Below are 19,740 nucleotides of genomic sequence, written 5' to 3'. Positions count from 1 at the left end.
TTTGCTACTAGTGTCCCACCATTAGTATGCCACTGGGCACAGATGACATAAATGAACTTTCAACATGAGAATTATGAAAGAATAGCATCTCACAGGAATGTAACCTCTGTTTATACCAGTGATTTCAAAAGGGGGGAAAAAATGTTTCCACTTAACACTCATACTTTCTGGAAATGCGTCCCTTCATAAATAGAGGACTATTTATGATAGGGATGTATTCTTTTAATATCTTATGAAAGTAAGATATTAAAGCAAGAAAACCAGGCCACAGAACTAGACAGCTGTCTGCAGAATAGTGAAGTTTCAAACAATTAGCTATGACATGAAGAAAAATTAATAAAAATGTTTCAAAACATTCAAACGTTTCATTTAAGATAAATGTGTAATATAAGCATTATATGCTATAACAAGGCATGTTTTATCACAACATAGAATTTTTAAGATGCTACTTACTATCGCTGTATTTGAGAACTGTATTTTTGGTTATCAATAAGCTGTCTAAATATGATATACAGGCATATGATACATATTTTAACATGAGTAATTCTGTTTGGGAATAATTACTTTTAAAACTTGGTCCATGATACGTTGTTCTCTTAATGCACAAGCTGAATGAGTAACAATATATACAAGTTACACCCTTCCATGCATAATGACAGATATTATCTGCTGATAGACCTTATGAAGGTATTTGAATTATTAGATCTGATTTTTAAGAAAAACTTCAAAAAAACAGAATTCTTAATGTTGGTTAGATGTTTCAGGAATTTATCAACTATGGATGAAGTATGTTATTTTTTTTATTTTTTTTTATCCAGAGTTGATATTTAAGTCCATTTGGTTGTTGCTATTCACAGATCAATGCCATGAGTGGAGTTTAAGTTTGGCATTGAATCCCTAGATGTTTCTAATATTAATTAACAACATGATAATGATATTATCAGTTTGTTGTCTACATTTCCTTATGATATGATGCTAGGTAGGGGAGTCAACAACAATAAGGCATTTCGAACGAATGCTACTTCTACTCTTAGATAAATTATTTAGGATCCAGAAAATGGCAGCTGAGGGGGGAAACAATCCCAGATTAATAAACAACAAATTTAGTAAACAACAAATCTAGGTAGTTAAAGATTAAAAGATTATCTCATAAAATTATCACAGGGCTGACAAATGGCTTCTAATTCTATGAGAAGTAGTAACCTGTGGAAACAAAGATAATTATTCTATTGTATGCTAGACTATGTTTAAGGTGGTTTACATACAATGGCAGATAGATAGTTTCCATTTTTTCCAAAATAGAAACAGTGTTTCAAAAAAAAAAAGTGAACCTGCTGGAAAAGGTATAAAGAACGACGAGATTAGTTAAGGATACAATTCTGCACACTACAAAATGTACATCTGGAAACTAGGTATTCTAACCTAATTGAGATATTTAAGGTTTTAAAAGGATTAAATAAAAGATTAAATTAAATATGCCCCGACTAATGACACCGCTGATACCTTGAAGGATGAATTTTGGGAGGATCTGAGAGAACTAATAGAAAAAATTCCTAAGAACAAAGATATATTTCTAATGGGAGATTTCAATGCAAGAGTAGGAATTGAACAAAATAGCAAAGTTATTGGAAGATTTGGAGAGAAAGAGGAACAACAACGGAGATAGACTATGCAATCTTTGTGAACAGTTTGAATTGAGAATAAACAACACATTTTTCCAACACAAGGATATCCATAAATATCCTTGGTCACAGGAGACAAGCCAAATTAGACCAGTTATAGATTACATTATTTCAAAACATTCAGGGACATATGTATTGAAAAATGTCAGAGTTTATAGAGGAGCTGAATGTGGATCTGACCATTTTCTTGTTAAAACAACACTGAGGTGGAACTGGATTAAGAAAATGTGTGGACAACCAACAACGCAGGAAAGGAGAAATGCTACAAGTGGATCAATTTAACATTGACCTACTCCAGAACGACAGCATTAGAAACAACTTCACCCAGAGACTGGATGCTGCAATTAACATAGAGATAAAAGGTAATACTGAAGAAATCAACAAATATTTAAAAAATACTGTTAAAAAATAGCTCATGAAATCCTAGGCAAAAAGAGCCAAGGCCCAAAAAAGACCTGGATTACAGAGAAAGTAAGAGCTGCTGTAGAGGAAAAGAAACTTGCATATCAGAAATGGCTGGATTATAGGAATGATGCATATAGGAACATTTATGTTGAGAGAAAAAAAAAAAAAAATATAGCCAATTGGTTGGTAGTAGAAGCAAAAAATGAAGAATGGGAAAGGAAATGCGCAACTATTAATAGCAAATTGCGCTTCAAGCAATCAGTGGAATTGTGAAAAGTCCTTAAAGACTTGAGAAAACAGAATAAACACAATGCTGGTTTGCAATTAATACCTTTGAAAGACTGGACAGATTACTATGAAGGACTTAAAAGAAGACCGGGAAGAGTTCAAGACAATGGAGGATTTTGGTGTAGAAGACTCAGGCTTAAAAGTTTCTGTTAGGGAAGTGGAACTCCTTTAGCAGGAGTTCCACTTCCCTAACAGAATAGCAAATCACCTGGACCTGGAGGAGTTTACATGGAACTTCTGAAATATGGAGAAAGAGGAGTGGCTGTTCTGATACAAAAACTGTTAAATAGTATACTGAGAGGAGAAGAAATACCAAAAGAAATGATAACAGGATATATTACATCAATTTATAAGAAGGGCAATTGGAAAAGCTGTTCAAATTACAGAGGAATATGCATCCCGAACCCACTGTTAAAGATCCTTGGAAAATGAATCAGGAACCATTTAGAAGCCCGAATAGAGGTATCAGAAGAACAAAGTGGTTTTTCAGCTGGGAGGTCATGTATAGATCATATCTCAACAGTACGACAGATCCTTGAAAAATGCCAATCAAAAGGGAAAAAAAATCTTTGATTTTCATTGACCTTGAAAAGGCATATGACAGTGTTCCAAGAAAACTCATGGGAAGCACTGAAAGAGCCAAATATTGATGGACAACTGATTAACATTATTAAGGCAATTTACAGGAATAATAGATGCAGAATTAAAGTGGGATCAGCTTTGTCACCTGAATTCCACACTTCAAAAGGCTTATTACAAGGTTGTTGCATGTCACCAACACTTATCAAAATTTATATCAACATCTGCCTAAGATCCTGGTCAAAAAAAATGTAATAAAATGGGATTGCTGATTAATAAGAACACCTATATTCACAATTTACTTTTTGCAGATGATCAGGTGGTGATAGCACAAGACTTAGAAAATGAAAAGTATGCATGTCGTCAATTGTTTGCAGAATATAAACAATGGGGGTCAAAAAATCAATTTTTGCAAGACTGAAATGTTGTCTTCAGGGCCGGGACACGTTCTAAATATTGCAGGTTTTAAAATCAAACAAGTTGATAAATTCAAATATTTGGGATCAATCTTACAAAGTGATGGATCATCCCAAGCAGAGATCAATAAGAGAATTACAGACGGCAGAAAGGCTATCGGCATGATAAACTCTGTTCTGTGGAGCATAAATAAAACAAAGAAACTTATATTTCAAACGATTGTGCAAAGTCTTCTACTGTATGGAGCAGAAACCTGGACATTGAATAGGCGAGCAGAAAATTTTTTTTTTTGGTAGTTGTTGGCGCATCGGCTTCTGTGGCCATAGTGCACCTCCCAAGGTTTTTGCAGTACTTTGATCCAAGCCCGAGGCGGGATTCGAACCCACGACCTTTGGGCTGCCAAGCAGGCACTTTACCCACCTGGCTAGCCCAGTCGGCGGCGAGCGGAAAACAAATTGCTCTCCACAGAAATGGATTTTTGGAGACGCTCATCAGGAACTTCTAGAAGATACAGAAAATGGAATGAAGACATAAGGGAAAAAATGGAAGTGAAAAAGATTATTGACACCATCAAAGAAAAGCATCTAACATGGTATGAACATGTAAAACAGATGCAAGAAAACATATCCAAAGGCTATCCTGGAATGGATACCTCCTGGAAGAAGGAGAAGAGGAAGACCTAGGAGGACATGGATGGATGGAGTACAGGAGTGCATGACAGCCCGAGGCTTAACCGACCAAGACACCTTGAACACTTTATGGCGGGAAAAAATTCCTAACAAGAAATAACTTGTAGGCTGAGGAAACCCATTGTAAATGGAAACACTCCTCTTGAAGAAAAAGAAGAAAAGGATTAAATAATCTAAAAATATCTTTTCATTATCACAGAGATTTAAACTTAAAAAATAACTGCAGACCAAATGTAAGAAAACTTACGCATAAGAAATTAAATGTAACAAAACTAGGAATGAAGTCCTATTTAATCATGAGGTATAAACCTAACTTCAAAAAATATATAATACTTAAATGAAACAGAACAATGTCTTAATTTATGTATCTTGGGGATACATGCTTGAATTCATCTCTTAATGAAATAAACCAGATATACAAGTTAGTTAATAGATGCAGTACATTACATTTCAGGCATATTTGCAAAGAGTAATAATTACCGAATAAGACTTACAAAATAAGTCAAACCCATCAACATGAAAATTTATTGCCAAGATTCCTAAAATATTCTAAGCAAGACTGAAATTTTGAAATGGATTGGAGTGCCTGTTCCAAATTTATAGTAATAACAGGAAATACTGGTAATATTGTAATGTTGGGAAACTGAGGGAAAAATGCTATGAAATTTAACTTCAGAACCATCCCAGGGGCTAAAAGAATATGTTGAAAATTTGATAGCAATCTGAATTTCTTGTCAATTAATGTGAAAACACTTTCATTTATGCCAATTTTGGTGTATGTTGGGGGAGGGGGAAATGACTGAAATCTTAGCTGAACCTGAAATTTTCCAAAGGACCAAGAGAACTTGTTGAAAATTTGGCTTTGATCCAACCTTGTTCTAGAGTAATATGCAAATATACTCTCATTCATATGAATAGATTTGTGGTCAGGAGGATATGACTGATCTTAAGATTTCCAGGGATCAAGGAAGCATATGCAGAAAATGGGGTATTGATCAAACTTTTTCTTATCAAGTAATGTCTAAACATCCAACAACACACTTCCATTAGAAGTTAGGTAATGTATGCAGTGCATTATACATTATGGGCACATTCTAATTTTTTCTTAAAATTAATTGAATATTTTCTTTTTCTGTAGTTGACTGAAGTGAAAAGTAAATATAGTTATCTCCTTATCAATTAATTACTAAGATTATAAATTTATAAATATTTAATAAAATGTCTACAGTTTTATAAGACATTCTGATTTACTGGCCCACTATTTCTCTGTATAGCTGTTTGGTGTATTCCTCACAGTCATTAGGGCTATAACACACTCCTCTCATTTTTGCTTTCCCAGTGCTATGTCACATCAAACTGACAACACTGCACTGCCACCCATGTCAACTAGATGCATTGCCTTAGAGAATTATGTCTAACTAAGAGCATAACCCCTCCCTCATATCCTGTGTTTTCTGTATACATTGTACTCCCTATATTCAAATTCTGCATCCCTTATATCTGAGTGACACCACATCTCTTATTATCTCAACAATGTCTGCATTTGATACCTTGACCAGCATTTAAAATTCAATTTTATTTACTATTCTCCTATCATTAGTGTACATGCAAGTAGACATGCACCTGTTCTTACTTTTAGTTACCCTAACACAATCCATATATTTACTTGTTTCATATTGGCGCCTCTGTAGCCAGGTGGGAAGGAGCAGCAGTGCGTAGCACACGCTTCTTGATTAGACCGGGGTTCGAGCCCGTCACCACCAAATACGGAGAATGCGGAAAGGTCAGGGAATGACCACCGCATATCCCGGAGCAATACGGCCTTAGTTGCTAATGCTCCTAAAAACCAAATAACAAACAAACAAACTTGTTTCATAATGACTCCCAGCAGTCTTTGAAATCCCCAGCACCTTGCTTTCAAGGCTGCTGCTTGTTTTGAGGCAGTGCAAGAATCACCTCTACCTGCAGCTGTTTTTAATTTATTAGTCTGTGTATCACCCTAAGCTATCAGTTTTCTGACTCTCCTTATGCTGCCTCGATAGCACCATGCAAATATTCTTGCACCCTTTCTATTTAAGGGTATCCCATCCCTGTAGAAGCAGTCTCTACTGATAAGCATTTTCATGACATCAACCCTATTCAAAGAGCTGTAATGAGAACATTAAACAATATACTAGTCAGTCTTCCACCAGTAGTTCTGGTCGCTTTGTGATCATTGCATGTAGTATGTGAACATGGACAAAGTTACTTTGAATAAACAAATGTTAGTTTATTCATACATGGGATTTCTTTTTTCTAATATCAGTTTCATCTTCCAAATGCTGCACTATGTATTAAATGGAGCAGTGTGGCAAAGAGGTTAGTAAACCCTTTGCTATAATGACTGAAAAATAAATTTTGGGTCATATCTTGTTACAGGCATGAAAGTAAGTTTACTTTATAGATTTTGGGGAGCTAAACATAGAAATAGTGCTTAAAATGGCAGATTGGCTCTTGTTTTCAAAAAAAGTAGTTTTTTTATATTTATAAAAAGGTATTTTTTTATTTATATGGAAGTAAGATGTAGCTAAGAACATACCTGCATCAAACACAAGACCCTTTCGCTTGTATTCAGCTTTGGGAGCATCCCTTTTCACCATCCAACAATCGGCTAACATGGCAGCACTCCATTTGCTGGCACCACAGTTTTGTGGGAAGAAATCCAGGTGTGAGTGCAAGAATTGCATCTTCCACATTTAAGATCTTCCACAAGCTGCCTGTAGTTACCAGCTTTAACATTTTCTAGAAAACCAGCCAAAACATTTTGAAGGGCTTTCCACACTGATTTCTCACTATTGCTAAGTGACACATTTGAACTGTTAGTCTTTGAAAAGTTGCCTTATTTGTGGACCAATGAAAATGCCTGCCTTCATCTTCTCTGTACTAAGTCTTGGGAATTTCTCTTGAAAGTATGTGAATGTAGCACCATTCACTTCCAAAGCCTTCATGAAATTTTCTTGAAGCCCCAGTTTGATGTGGAATGGTGGAAGCAAAACTTTATTTGGATCTACCAGAGGTTCAAATGCTATGTTTTTCTTTCCAGGTGTTAATGATTTTCATTAAGGCCAACTTCTCTTCTCGTAGTGCATATTCTTGGCATGACTATCCCACTCGCAGAGACAGCAACAATGCTTAGTGCAACCCTTTTGTAGTCCTAATAAAATGGTGATTACCTTTAAATCACCACATATCTGCCACTCATACTTCTGACAGTGTACACCTGTTTGTTTGTTATTTGATTTTTAGGAGCATTAGCAACTAAGGCCATATTGCTCTGGGATATGCGGTGGTCATTCCCTGACCTTTCCGCATCCTCCGTATTTGGTGGTGACAGGCTTGAACCCTGGTCTAGTATTAGTAACGGCCGCATGGTGCAAGAAAGCCTATGGCTTATGCTGCACCAGCGAAAAAAAAAAAAAAATCCGAACAAAACAATGATAAAAATAAATAAATAAAATAAATAACTAAATAATAATAATTAATAAATAAAAAAATAAAATAAATAAGATAAAAAATAAATAAAAAGGAAATTAAACCTATCATCCTATGCGCTTCCCTTACCCGAAAGTACTATCCAGATGACCTTTGAATTTCCCCAAACTGTCGGCCTCTACCACCCATGAAGGCAACTTATTCCAGTAATTTATAACTCGCTGGCTAAAAAAAAAACTTCCTGCAGTCCAATCTAAACATTTCCCCCCGTAACTTGAATTTATGTCCCCTAGTTCTAGCATCATTTATAATCGTGAAAATTTTGTCCTCATTCATTTTACTGATGCCTCTCAGAGCCTTAAACACCTCAATCAAATCTCCTCTAAGGTGTCTAGTTTCCAAACTCTGCAACCCACATATTTGAAGTCTTTCTTCATAAGGACGCCCTTTTGCCGATCTCACCAGGCGAGTTACCCTTCTTTGCACCCTTTCAAGAAGCTCGATGTCTTTCTTTAGGTGCGGTCTCCATACTTGAACACAGTATTCCAAGTGTGGTCTAACATAAGCCTTATATAATGGGATTATCACGTCCCTATCTCTACTTGCAAAAGTTCGATAGATCATCGATAGGACACCATGGGCCTTCCTTGCAACCTGTTTACAATGCTCAGAGAATTTCATGTCTGACCGTATCATAACACCCAAGTCCCTTTCCTCCAGTACTGGGTTTAGTTGAACTCCACCAAGTGAATAAGTTTTTTTGGGATTACTGTTTCCCAGGTGTAATACCTTACACTTTGTTGGATTAAAGCACAGCTGCCATTTTTCTGACCATTCCTGAAGTCCATCTAGGTCTCTCTGAAGAAGCTCAGCTTGACAGTGATCATTAACTACTCTACCAATTATAACATCTGCAAATTTAGACATCACGCCCTCTATCCCTTCATCAATGTCGTTTATGAAAATTAAAAACAACAGTGGTCCTAATACTGATCCTTGGGGAACCCCACTTCTTACATCAACCCAATCTGAGGAATAGCCATTTATCACAACCCTCTGCCTCCTGCCCTGAAGCCATCCTTCTATCCATCTAAGGATTTTCCCAGTGATTCCAACCTGTTCCAACTTATAAAGCAACCGTTCATGTGGGACTGAGTCAAAAGCTTTGCTGAAATCTAAATAAACAATGTCGAAATTATTCCGAAGTCTAATTAAGAAGCGTGTGCTACGCACTGCTGCTTCTTCCCACCTGGCTACGGAGGCGCCTAGTGTACACCTAAGAGGATGTTCTCCATGTTTGCATATGTTTCTTTTTTGTGGATGGCACACATAAGAGGTATTGAAGGCAGCATATTTCCATTGTGTAATAACATAGCCTTAAGTCTAACATTAAAAGAGTCTATAAATAGTCACCATTCTTCAGGAATGTGTCTCATGTTCACTGCTGCCATTAGACCAACATAGAGTTCATGTTGGTCTAATGAACTCGCTGTTCACAAACAGCAAGTTCATCTTCTGTTTGATAGAATTTATCATAGTCTATTTCAAGTATGAAATGTTGTCACTTTCACAGAATAATCTAAAAGGTTCCAGAGGCCAAAAGTTCTGCCTTATTCTTTGGCAGCTTGAGATCCCTGATGAGGTCAGTAAGCTCACTTTCTGTGATCTTATGTGGTTCAGAAGGATAAAAGTTTGGACACAATGGTGGATCCCTTGACGTAGACAGCTGCTGTACTTCTTCATGTATATCAAGTTGATGTTCACAAGTGTTGGGTAGTTCAAGAATAAGTAGTACTTCACCAAGAGGCACGGGACGAATTGCTGATAGTATATTTGGTACGTCACTGTCCACTTTTTCTTCATTGTCATCCCTTTTTTAATATGAGACACCATACCAAAGTAACAGTCTGTGACTTGATTTGTTGCCTCCCTCCATATCATGGGCACTGCAAAAGGCATAAAATGTCCCTTTCCATTCACCCATGTGTTGAGTTTTGATGAACAAGTAGTGCAGCATATGTGTGAGAAGATAAAACATATAATAAGAGGTATTATACATGGTGGTACTGAAACTGTGGTGTTGCCATGCATTTTGCCAAGCCATAGATAATAATGTAGGGTAACTTGCTAATATGAGACCCTAACTGTAATTCGAAAAGAGCCAACTGACAAATTTTAATGAGATTTTCATGTTCAGCAGCATGAAATCAATCAAGATTGGGTATTTTTGTTTCCTTCATAACACTTTACAGGTTAAACAGTGTTATTAGAGCATCCTTGGATTCAGGGGGGTTCCAATAGACGACCAGAGGTGTGGAAATGTTACTCCTATTCACAAAGGGGAATCAAATGGGAAATTTGAGCAATTGTTTCCCTGGCACTCTTGTTCCAGGAAAATAATGAAGTTGTTAATGAAGTGTACAGGGTCGCATTAACAGGAATTAAATTATATGAAGGCTGCAATGTACATGGGTTTTTAAGAGGGGAGGAGGAGGAATCCTGTCTAAACAATCTGATTAGCTGCTATATAATGAATTAAAAAGGAACTGGATGTAAAAAAAATTTTGGCATTATATGCTTAGATTTCAGTAAAGCTTTTAACACTGTCTAGATGAAAGTCTAGAGACAAATTAGAGCATTGTGTCATTAGAAGCAAGTTACTGCTATGGATAAAGGGATGTAGAGTGGCAAAAGACAGATGGTGCTTGTAAGCAGGCAATGGTGTTCTGTGCAGGATCCTCTTGCTGTTTATGATATTTATTAATGATACTGATAAAGGTGTATAAAGCTTATTGTCTAAGTTTGCAGATTATACAAAGGTTGGCAAGGTGCAGCTGATGGGGTTCTGTCAATGATATACAAGAACTTTGCCAGTAAAGACCTGGAGGTGATTATACCTTTGTCTTATACAATGGAACCAAAGTATAAGATATGGGAGGAGAAAATGGGAGGTTGCAATATGGCAGGAGAAAATGGACACCAAGGGACTGGAAAAGAGGATTATGTCCATATATAAAAAAAGGGACAGGAAAAAGTGAGAATTATAGAGGAATCACTCTGAATAGTCACATAGCAGTAAGGAGAATACAAGAAAAGATTGAAAGTAGGATGAGGAAAGAGCAGAATGACTATACATCTAATTTTTGCTGTGAGATAAATGATGGAAAAACAGAGTATGGGAGGAATCTGTACATGATTTTTTGGATATGCAAAAGGTGTAAGGTAGCATAGAGAAAGGTTATGGGAAGTGTTAAGGAAACAGAGGAGAGTAACTGATAGAAAGTATTAAAAATCCAGATAGAGGGACAAAGATGTATGAAAATAGTTAGAAACAGGCTTGTTTGATTAATAATAGATTGAGACAGGGTAGTGCACTCACCTCTACTATTTATGCTAGTAATGATGATACAGCAAATTTTGTGGAGAAAAGGATGGGGGACTGAAAATGTGGAAGTGATGATGTTTGCTAATGATTTGCTGATTTATTGGGGAGGGCTTAGTTTAAAGGTTTCATGACACATTAGCAGCTATGGCAGTAATGCACCAAATCAAATGGTATATACCTAAATATGCACACGCACGCATGCACATATGGATTGGGGAGTGTATTTATATATATAAATTCAGAGAGAAAAAAAAAAGTGTGTGTGTGTGTGTGTTTTATAGAATAACAAGAAAATGAAAATAAGAAGGTAGAACAATAGAGAAGTAGTTTAGCACAATCAAAGGCAGCAAATACTAAATCTAAGCAGATTTGACAATAAAGCAATATATATATATATATATATATATATATAAAATTAACTTAAAGAAAGTGAGATAGACAAAGTGAAGATAACTAATAAAACATGCCTAATAAGAAATATATAATTACAAAATTGATAAAATAAGGATATTGCCACACAACTTACAAAACTGGCCTCTCATCAGGTGTTAGCAGCCAGGATTGCAAGAAAAATAGCAAAATATTTTCAATTCTGATGTAGACCACAAGTCAAAGTGTAAAAAGCATAAACATAAATAAAAATGAGAAAAAAAAATTAAGTTATCAAAATAAATGAAAATGAAAGTAAATTTAGTTAGCAAGTTAATAAAAATTACAAGAATTAAAAGGAGAGTTTTATAGAAAATGGCAACTTAATGGTTGACACTTTGAAGATAAATTAAAATGAAATTCTAGAGACATAACATATTTAGCCTAATACTAGTAAAGGTAAATAGATTTGAAAACAGTTAAAAGTAAGCAGTCTTAAGAGAGAACAAGAGACTGAAAATAACACTTATGCAGAGTTACAAGCAACAGCTTGCAGTAAAAACAAAATACAATGGTACTTTCATGACTTCAATATACTTCCACAGGCCAATTTTACAGAAATTCTGACTATCCTTCAACCTATAGCTCAGCAGTAGAAATCATTTAACCAGCAGCAGTTTTCCATGAAGAAAGGACTTCAGGGCAGAAAAGAGGAAGAAATCCAAGAGTGCAAGGAATAAGTAGGATGTGGCAATATTCCAAACCCACATTATGGGCACACCTGACTTCAGCATGCAAGGAATGTGCAGGGATATTATCATAGAGCAGGCACACCTTTTTACAGTTTCCCAGTCTTTTCTTTCATAGCAGCATGTAGCTTCAATGGGAAGGCTAGAATAATACTTTGCCATCTCAGTTCAGCCTTTTAAAAGGTAATCTGTTAGTATTAGACACCATGCTGATTCCAAAATTACTGACATGGGAGCAACACCAGATGGAGTGGGATGCAGTACGATTACCTTGCCAGCACTTGGTTGCATCTAACTCTTGGAGGAAGGGGGGGGTGATTCTGTATGCTTCCATTGTTTGACATTTGTTTAGTTTCAGGATCATAGGGATGGATTCAAGTTTCATCCATGGTGACTAGCCATAAAAAAACTCTTGCTTCTCCTGACACAGACAAATTTCATGTATACATTGTGTCCTTTCCTTCTGATAAAGCATCAGAAGCCTGGGAACCCACTTAGCAGACACTACTCATATGCAACTGTTGGCAGATGCTGTTCTCCATGGTCCCTACAATAATTTGGAGCTCTTCAACTAGTCCTTTGATGCTAATACAGCAATTTTCAGGATTACTGCCTCAATTTTTTCAACACTTGTGCTACAGCAGTTGCTGGGTATACTAGGATTTCTTCATCATGCACCGAGGTTCTTCCACATTTGAATTGTTTATACCAACATGCAACAATGCCATAACCTGGGCAATCTTCTCCATAAACAGAAACCATTTCTTCATGGATTGTTTTGGGTGTTTTCCTTTGCTGAAAGAGGAACCAAATCACTGATTCTTCTTCCACTTTATCCATTGTGACACTTCACTTTATTCAGTGCTTCAAAGAAAAAAAAATGAATTGTCAGATCAAAACTAAAATTTGTGGTTGCTTTAGAGATTAAGGTATCAAAAAAATTGTATCACAACTAGTTCTGGGTGAACACAAATTTTTTTGAGTCCCCCTTCGTATAATTATGTAATCTAACAAATTGGATCAACAATACAGAAATGCAACTGGTTTCATCTATGATGCCCAAAAAGTCTGCTAGAAGGGCCAAAGTCATAATTATTCCTTTAAAAGAAGCTTTCATTAGACTACATCTTCAGAATTGTACAGGTTTATAACCCTCATTTCAGGAAGGTTATAGATGTGGTGAAAAGGTGCAGCAGTGAAGAACAAGAGATCAGTTATTGATATATGAGGGGGAGAGCAGGACTGACAGAGAGAGAGAGAGAGAGAGAGAGAGAGAGAGAGAGAGAGAGAGAGAGAGAGAGAGAGAGAGACAAACAATGCATTTGCACCCCTTTATGTAAATAATTTTAATATAATATTATATGTGATATCTTTCCATTTGCAGGTAACAAACTAGAAGATGTACTTAAATTAAGAAAATATAGATCTAGCTTAGATAAGAAAATTCTATTATCTAAAGGGGTTAATAACCCCACCTCAGTGGTGTCCCTAATTGCACTGCTTCTATTGGAATGAGCAGAAGCCTGAAAAACAAGATGCAGGATATTTCAGAGACTGCTGGAAGTCATTGCGGTACAAGTAAACACATGGGTTGTGTTAGGGTAGCTAAGAATAGAAACAGGTGCATGTATACTTGCGTGTACACTAATGCTAGGAGTTTAGTAAATAAATTTGATGAATTTGAGGTATTACTCAAAACATCAAAGGCAGATATTGTTGGGATATCAGAGACGTGGTGTCACACAGATATAAGGAATGCAGAACTGGAATTTGGGGAGTACAACGTCTACAGAAAGGATAGACAGGATAGGAAGGGAGGAGGGGTTATGCTATTAGTTAAAAAACACATAAAAACCAAGGAAGTGAAGCCAGTCGACATCGCTGGACAGTGCAGTGTTGAGTCAGTTTGGTGTGACATAAGCATAGGTAAATAAAAATTGAGTAGGAGTGTGCTATAGGCCTAATGACTCTGATGAGTATAATAAGATACTGTACAGGGAAATAGAATGGGCCAGTAAATCAGAGAGTCTTATAATGGGGGATTTTAATTTCCCAGATATTGACTGGAATTTGTGGGTTGGTCACTCACACACTAGCAAGGCTTTTGTGGATTTATTGGATGATTGTTTTCTACACCAGCATGTTCGGGAGGCAACTAGAGGGAGTAATACTCTTGATCTGATTATCAGTAGTGATTCTTCATGCATTAGGAATCTGCAGATAAATGAACCACTGGGTGGCAGTGATCACAGTGTGCTGAAGTGGGATTTACTCAAGGAGGTAACTACCATCAGAGGTAAAGGGAAGGGTTTTTGCTTTCGTAAAGGCGACTATGCTGGTCTGAGACAGTATTTAAATTCTATACAGTGGGACCAACTGATGATGTTACCAACAGCAAATTCAAAATGGGAAGCATTCAAGGAACTAATCTTGGAAGCTACCAGGCTTTACATACCAACCAAGAAATATTGTTCAAGGTTCAGGCCTAAATGGTTGTCAGATGAACTAATGAGACATATGGCAGAGAAGAAAAATGCATGGGATACATACAAATTAATGGGTGACGTGGAAGCCTATGATAGATATAAGTTGGTCTGTAACCAAGTCACAAAGGAGATTAGGCAGGCAAAGGCAGATTATGAGAAATCCTTGGCAAAGGATGCAAAGAAAAACAGAAAAGAGTTCTTTACCTATTTAAACTCAAGAAGGAAAGGGATGAATCAGATTGGTCCACTGGATGTGATGGTTCAACAGTTGAGGATCCAGCTCAGGTGGCTAACAATCTAAACGAGTATTTTGCATCTACATTCAAACATGAGGAGTTATTCAGGAAGGGGAATGTCGTAGGTGAAGTAAACATTGGCAGTGAGCTAGATGATTTTCTAATAACTGAGAGGAAAGTGGAGGAGAAATTGTTGAGGATAAACATAAAAAAGGCACCCGGGGTGGATGGGATCTATCCAGTTATATTAAAGGAGGCAGCAAAGGAAGTAAGCAAACCCCTAGCCATAATTATGAGAGCTTCTTTGGACTCAGGGGAGGTACCCATGGACTGGAGATGTGCAAATGTAACCCCAATTCACAAAGGAGGATCAAAGGCTGACACAAGTAATTATAGACCTGTTAGTTTAACTTCGGTTCCAGGAAAATTAATGGAGGCACTGGTTAAAGAAGCACTGCAGGATCATCTGGACAAGAATTCAGTTATAGCTCAGACACAGCATGGGTTTGTTAAGGGCAGGTCTTGTCTGACCAATTTGATTGGATACTATGATGTAGTCACAAAAGAACTGGATGCAGGGAATAACTTTGATATTATCTATTTGGATCTTAGAAAGGCTTTTGATACTGTTGCGCATGGAAGACTGCTGCACAAATTGGAGAAGTGTGGCATTCGAGGCAAATTGCTGCTATGGATAAAGGGATGGTTGAGTGGCAGAAGACAGAGAGTGGTAATCAATGGACACTGCTCAACGTGGACTAATGTTATTAGTGGAGTTCCTCAGGGTTCAGTGTTGGGTCCATTGTTGTTTTCTGTATTTATAAATGATATTGATGATGGTGTATCAGGCTTAATGTCCAAGTTTGCAGACGATACAAAGGTTGGCAGGGTTGTTAAGGACACTACTGATACTATGCTGCTGCAACAGGATCTGGAAAGGTTGAGCAGATGGGCTGAGAGGTGGCAAATGAAGTTTAACATTGACAAATGTAAAGTACTACATATGGGAAACAGTAACCCCAGATCAACGTATCAACTCTGTGGTACTACGCTGACAGTGGTAGAGAATGAAAAGGACCTGGGGGTAATTGTGCAGGCAGATATGAAGTTCTCTGAGCAGTGCAGACGAGCTGCAAGAGTAGCTCATGGTGTCTTGTCAATGATATACAGGAATTTTTCTAGCAGGGACAGGGATGTGATTATTCCCTTGTATAAGGCATTGGTCAGGCCACACCTTGAGTACTGTATACAGGTCTGGAGGCCTCATTTCAAGAAGGATGTAGAGCTGCTGGAACGAGTACAGAGAAGGGCAACAAGATTAGTGAATGGAACAAAGGGTTGCTCTTACGAAGAAAGGCTTAAGTTTTGCAAATTACAGAGCCTGGAGACTAGGCATCGCCGAGGTGATCTGATAGAGGTGTACAAGGCTTTGAATGGCTTGAGCATGCTCAATGCCGATGGGATTCTTCCTCTTGCTCAGAATAATCACCTGAGAGGGCATAAATTCAAATTGAGGAAGGACGGATGTCGGATAGATGTGCGGAAATTCGCCTTTAGCCAGCGGGCAGTTGGTTTGTGGAATAGACTTCCATCGCTTGTTGTTGAAGTTGATAACCTAAACAAATTTAAGGCTCAGCTGGACAGGTATTCCGAGCTAATTGAGGGGTGAAATGGGAGTAGTGGTTGTTTTTTTTTTTTTTTTTTTTTGGCTGATGCTGAATAAGCTTGCTTTCTTGCATCATATGCCTCTACTAATGCTAATTGTTACAACCAAGGTGGTTCTTATTTCATCTTTCTTTAAAGGATTCCAATACTTATATGCATTTTTAGTTTTTAATAAAAAATTTAAAATGCTGTGATTTTTAAATATTAAAAAAAATTTTAACTTAAAAACACTATGCATAAACCAGACAAATCATTAGCCTTTTACATTTTCTAGTTTAAAAAACCATTAAACACAAACTTTAAAACATGTGCATGCACATATTTCTACATATTATATGTATAAAGTTTTAAAATATTAAAATATGCATATGTTAGATGCTATTATTCACTTCCATTTTCAAACTTTTTCAAAATTTATTTCAAATCTTAAACATCATGAAGTGCACAAAATTTCAATATTACAAACCTTGCTAACTCTACTGGAGTTACTATTGCTTTCCATATTTATTATCAAAATAATAAATCTTTCAAAAATGTAGTTGAGGGTTAGAACTGCTGATAACTGTTAGATCACATGGGAGAGTTTTATGAATAACTTTAACTATAAACAAACCCATAATTCTAAGCTTTATAGTGTCAACAGCAGCTAGTTTCCCATGCTAGCATTACTAAGATTTAAAATGTAGAACAAATGTGGTGTACTGTACATGCTGGGTACAGTACATCTCATACTACAAATTTGGAAAATGATAAAATAAATAAAAATCCAAAAACGATACCAAGTCAAAATGTCTATAGGTAAGAATGTACAGAAAAATTGCATTTTTAGTCAGCAATTAGTGCAGGCTCATTATTTTCAAGTTACACTTGAAAAATGTAACTGACACTGCAAAATTATGGGAAGGCAATTCTAAACAAGTCTGGCTTACTTGCATCAAATATACCTTTATTAATAGTAAAAACAAATGAAGCATAAAATAATTTATCAAATTTGAAGATGAACAGACATTCTTTACTGTATACAGACATGAATATTATTGATAACTAATAATTGATTGATATGAGCTATTAAAGAAGATCAGAGATATATATACATATTATGATGAAAGACCTCTAGCTGAGAAAACTAAAGGGTACCTACTTAGAAAAAAATAATTGCATGTAATGGAAATATTAACTTTTAATAAAATACACTCAAACTTACTACAAAATGCTTCATCTTGTCCATCAGGGCAATCCACAATAAGATCACACCTTTGGAAAAACTTAATACATTTTCCAGAGTTGCATCTAAACTCATCATCTTGACATTCACGTTGATCAGCATCTAAGGGCAAAATTAATTTTGTAGACTGCACAGATATAATAAGAAAGATGTAATATAATAAAACAAGAGGTAATAGTTCAGACACAGCATTGGTTTGTTAAGGGGAAGTCTTGACTGACTAATTTGATTGGATACTACGATGTGGTCACAAAGGAACTGGATGCAAAAATTAATTTTGATATCATAATATACTTGGATTTCAAGAAAGCTTTTGACACATTTGCACACGGAAGATTGCTTTATAAATTGGAGCAGTATGGCATTAAAGGCAATTTGCTGCAATGGATAAATGGATGGTTGAGTGGGAGATGATAGAGAGTGGTAATAAATGGACACTGCTCTACAGGGACTAATATTATTAGTCCCCCAGAGTTCAGTGCTGGACCCATTGTTGTTTTTTTGTGTATTTATCAATGATATAGATAAAGGTATATCAGGCTTAATATCCAAGTTTGCAGATGATATACAGGTTGGCAGGGTTGTAAAGACAGTATGCTACTGCAACAGGATCTAGAAAAGTTAGGCAGATGGGCTGAGAAGGGGCAACTGAAGTTTAACATTGACAAATGCAAAGTACTGCATATGGGTAGCAGTAACCCAAGAGAAATGTACAAACTGTGTGGTACTACACTCAGGGAGGTGGAGAATGAAAAAGACTTGGGGGTAATTGTGCAGTAAGATATGAAGTTCTGAGCAGTGCAGATAGACTGCCAGAGCAAGTCAGTTTTGTCAATGATATATAGGAATTTTGCTTGCAGAGACAATGATGCAATTATCCCCTTGTATAAGGCAGTGGTCAGGCCACACCTTGAGTACTGCATACAGGTCTGGAGGCCTCATTTTAGGAAGGATGTAGAGTTACTAGAACAAGTACATAGAGGGCAACAATATTGGCAAGAGGAACAAAAGGGGTTCTCTTACCAAGAGAGGCTTAAGTTTTGCAAGTTGCAGCATCTGGAGACTAGGCACCTGCAAGATGATCTGATTGAGGTATACAAGGCCCTGAATGGTTTCAGCACAGGCTCAATGCTGATGGGATACTTCTGCTTGCTCGGATTAAGAACCTGAGGGACACAGAATCAAATTGAGGAAAGACAGTTTTAGATAGGTGTGCAGAAGTTTGCCTTTAGCCAGCAGATAGTTGATTGCTGGAACAGACTTCCATCTGTTGTTGTGGAAGTTGATGGCTTAAATAAATTTAAGGAAGGCTGAACTAGAGAAAACATTTGAAGTGACCAGATGGGTGAAATGGGAAGGGTTTTTTTTTTTTTTTTTTTTTTTGGCTGATGCTATATAAGCTTGTTTTCTTGCATCATATGCCTCAATCACCAGTTTCAATCACTTCAAGGTGATTGAAAATAAAGTAACTGAAAACCTATGAAGTTGGTTCCCTCCCACCATCTTACTATATATTTAAAAATGATAGTTACATCCAACTCAATACATACTGAAGATGTACAAAAAGGTTTTGCACCTTTTCAATAATAACACAAAAGAAGCAATAAAATATCACAGTACAATTTTTAGACCAAAATTGTTCATAAAAGTATCAATATTTAATGGCTATGGAGGCCCTTATTAAATAAGGGTCTTGCAGCAGAATGGTCAGGAGTTGAAATGCAGTAGCATATGCTACTTGAGTAGACTGGGGTTCAAGCCCCTGACTGCTAAATACAGTCGATCTGACAACCTCATCTACCATGCCAGTCCAGTGTATGGTTCAATCCCTCAACATGACTTGTTGAGAAGGCCTTCATCCTACAATGGACTGAAATGGTTGCAGATTTAATTTTTTTTTTTTTTTTTTTGTTTTAAAGAAATATTTGAATTGGCTATTTGTAGGTTATGAATCTGCCTATGTTTTGTTTGATTTTACATACTTTATTCTGGAAAACAGCTGTTCACATTTGTGTGATCCAAATTAGGGACATTTTTAGAGCTAACTGATTGGAAAGATTGCATTGGGATGATAAGGTCCCACTCTAAATTCAG

At 36.6% G+C, this 19,740-nt stretch overlaps 1 protein-coding gene across 11 annotated transcripts in view; it reads right to left on the bottom strand.

The window, feature by feature from the left end:
• Positions 1-19,740, bottom strand: part of trol (terribly reduced optic lobes) — a 1,731,230-nt gene that overhangs the window by 1,440,222 nt on the left and 271,268 nt on the right. For all 11 annotated transcript variants that reach the window (XM_090387691.1, XM_090387694.1, XM_090387699.1 and 8 more), the window contains one exon: positions 17,626-17,748. In XM_090387691.1, the coding sequence (XP_090243817.1) occupies positions 17,626-17,748 (123 nt within the window). The remainder of the gene's footprint in view (positions 1-17,625; positions 17,749-19,740) is intronic.

This window comes from Mastigoproctus giganteus, chromosome 13 (genome assembly GCF_048544385.1).
Source record: "Mastigoproctus giganteus isolate SK-2022 chromosome 13, ASM4854438v1, whole genome shotgun sequence".
Classification (NCBI taxonomy): Eukaryota; Metazoa; Arthropoda; class Arachnida; order Uropygi; family Thelyphonidae; genus Mastigoproctus; species Mastigoproctus giganteus.
The sequence above is the reverse complement of the archived record's forward strand: the minus strand, read 5'-3'. Positions and strand labels throughout refer to the sequence as shown.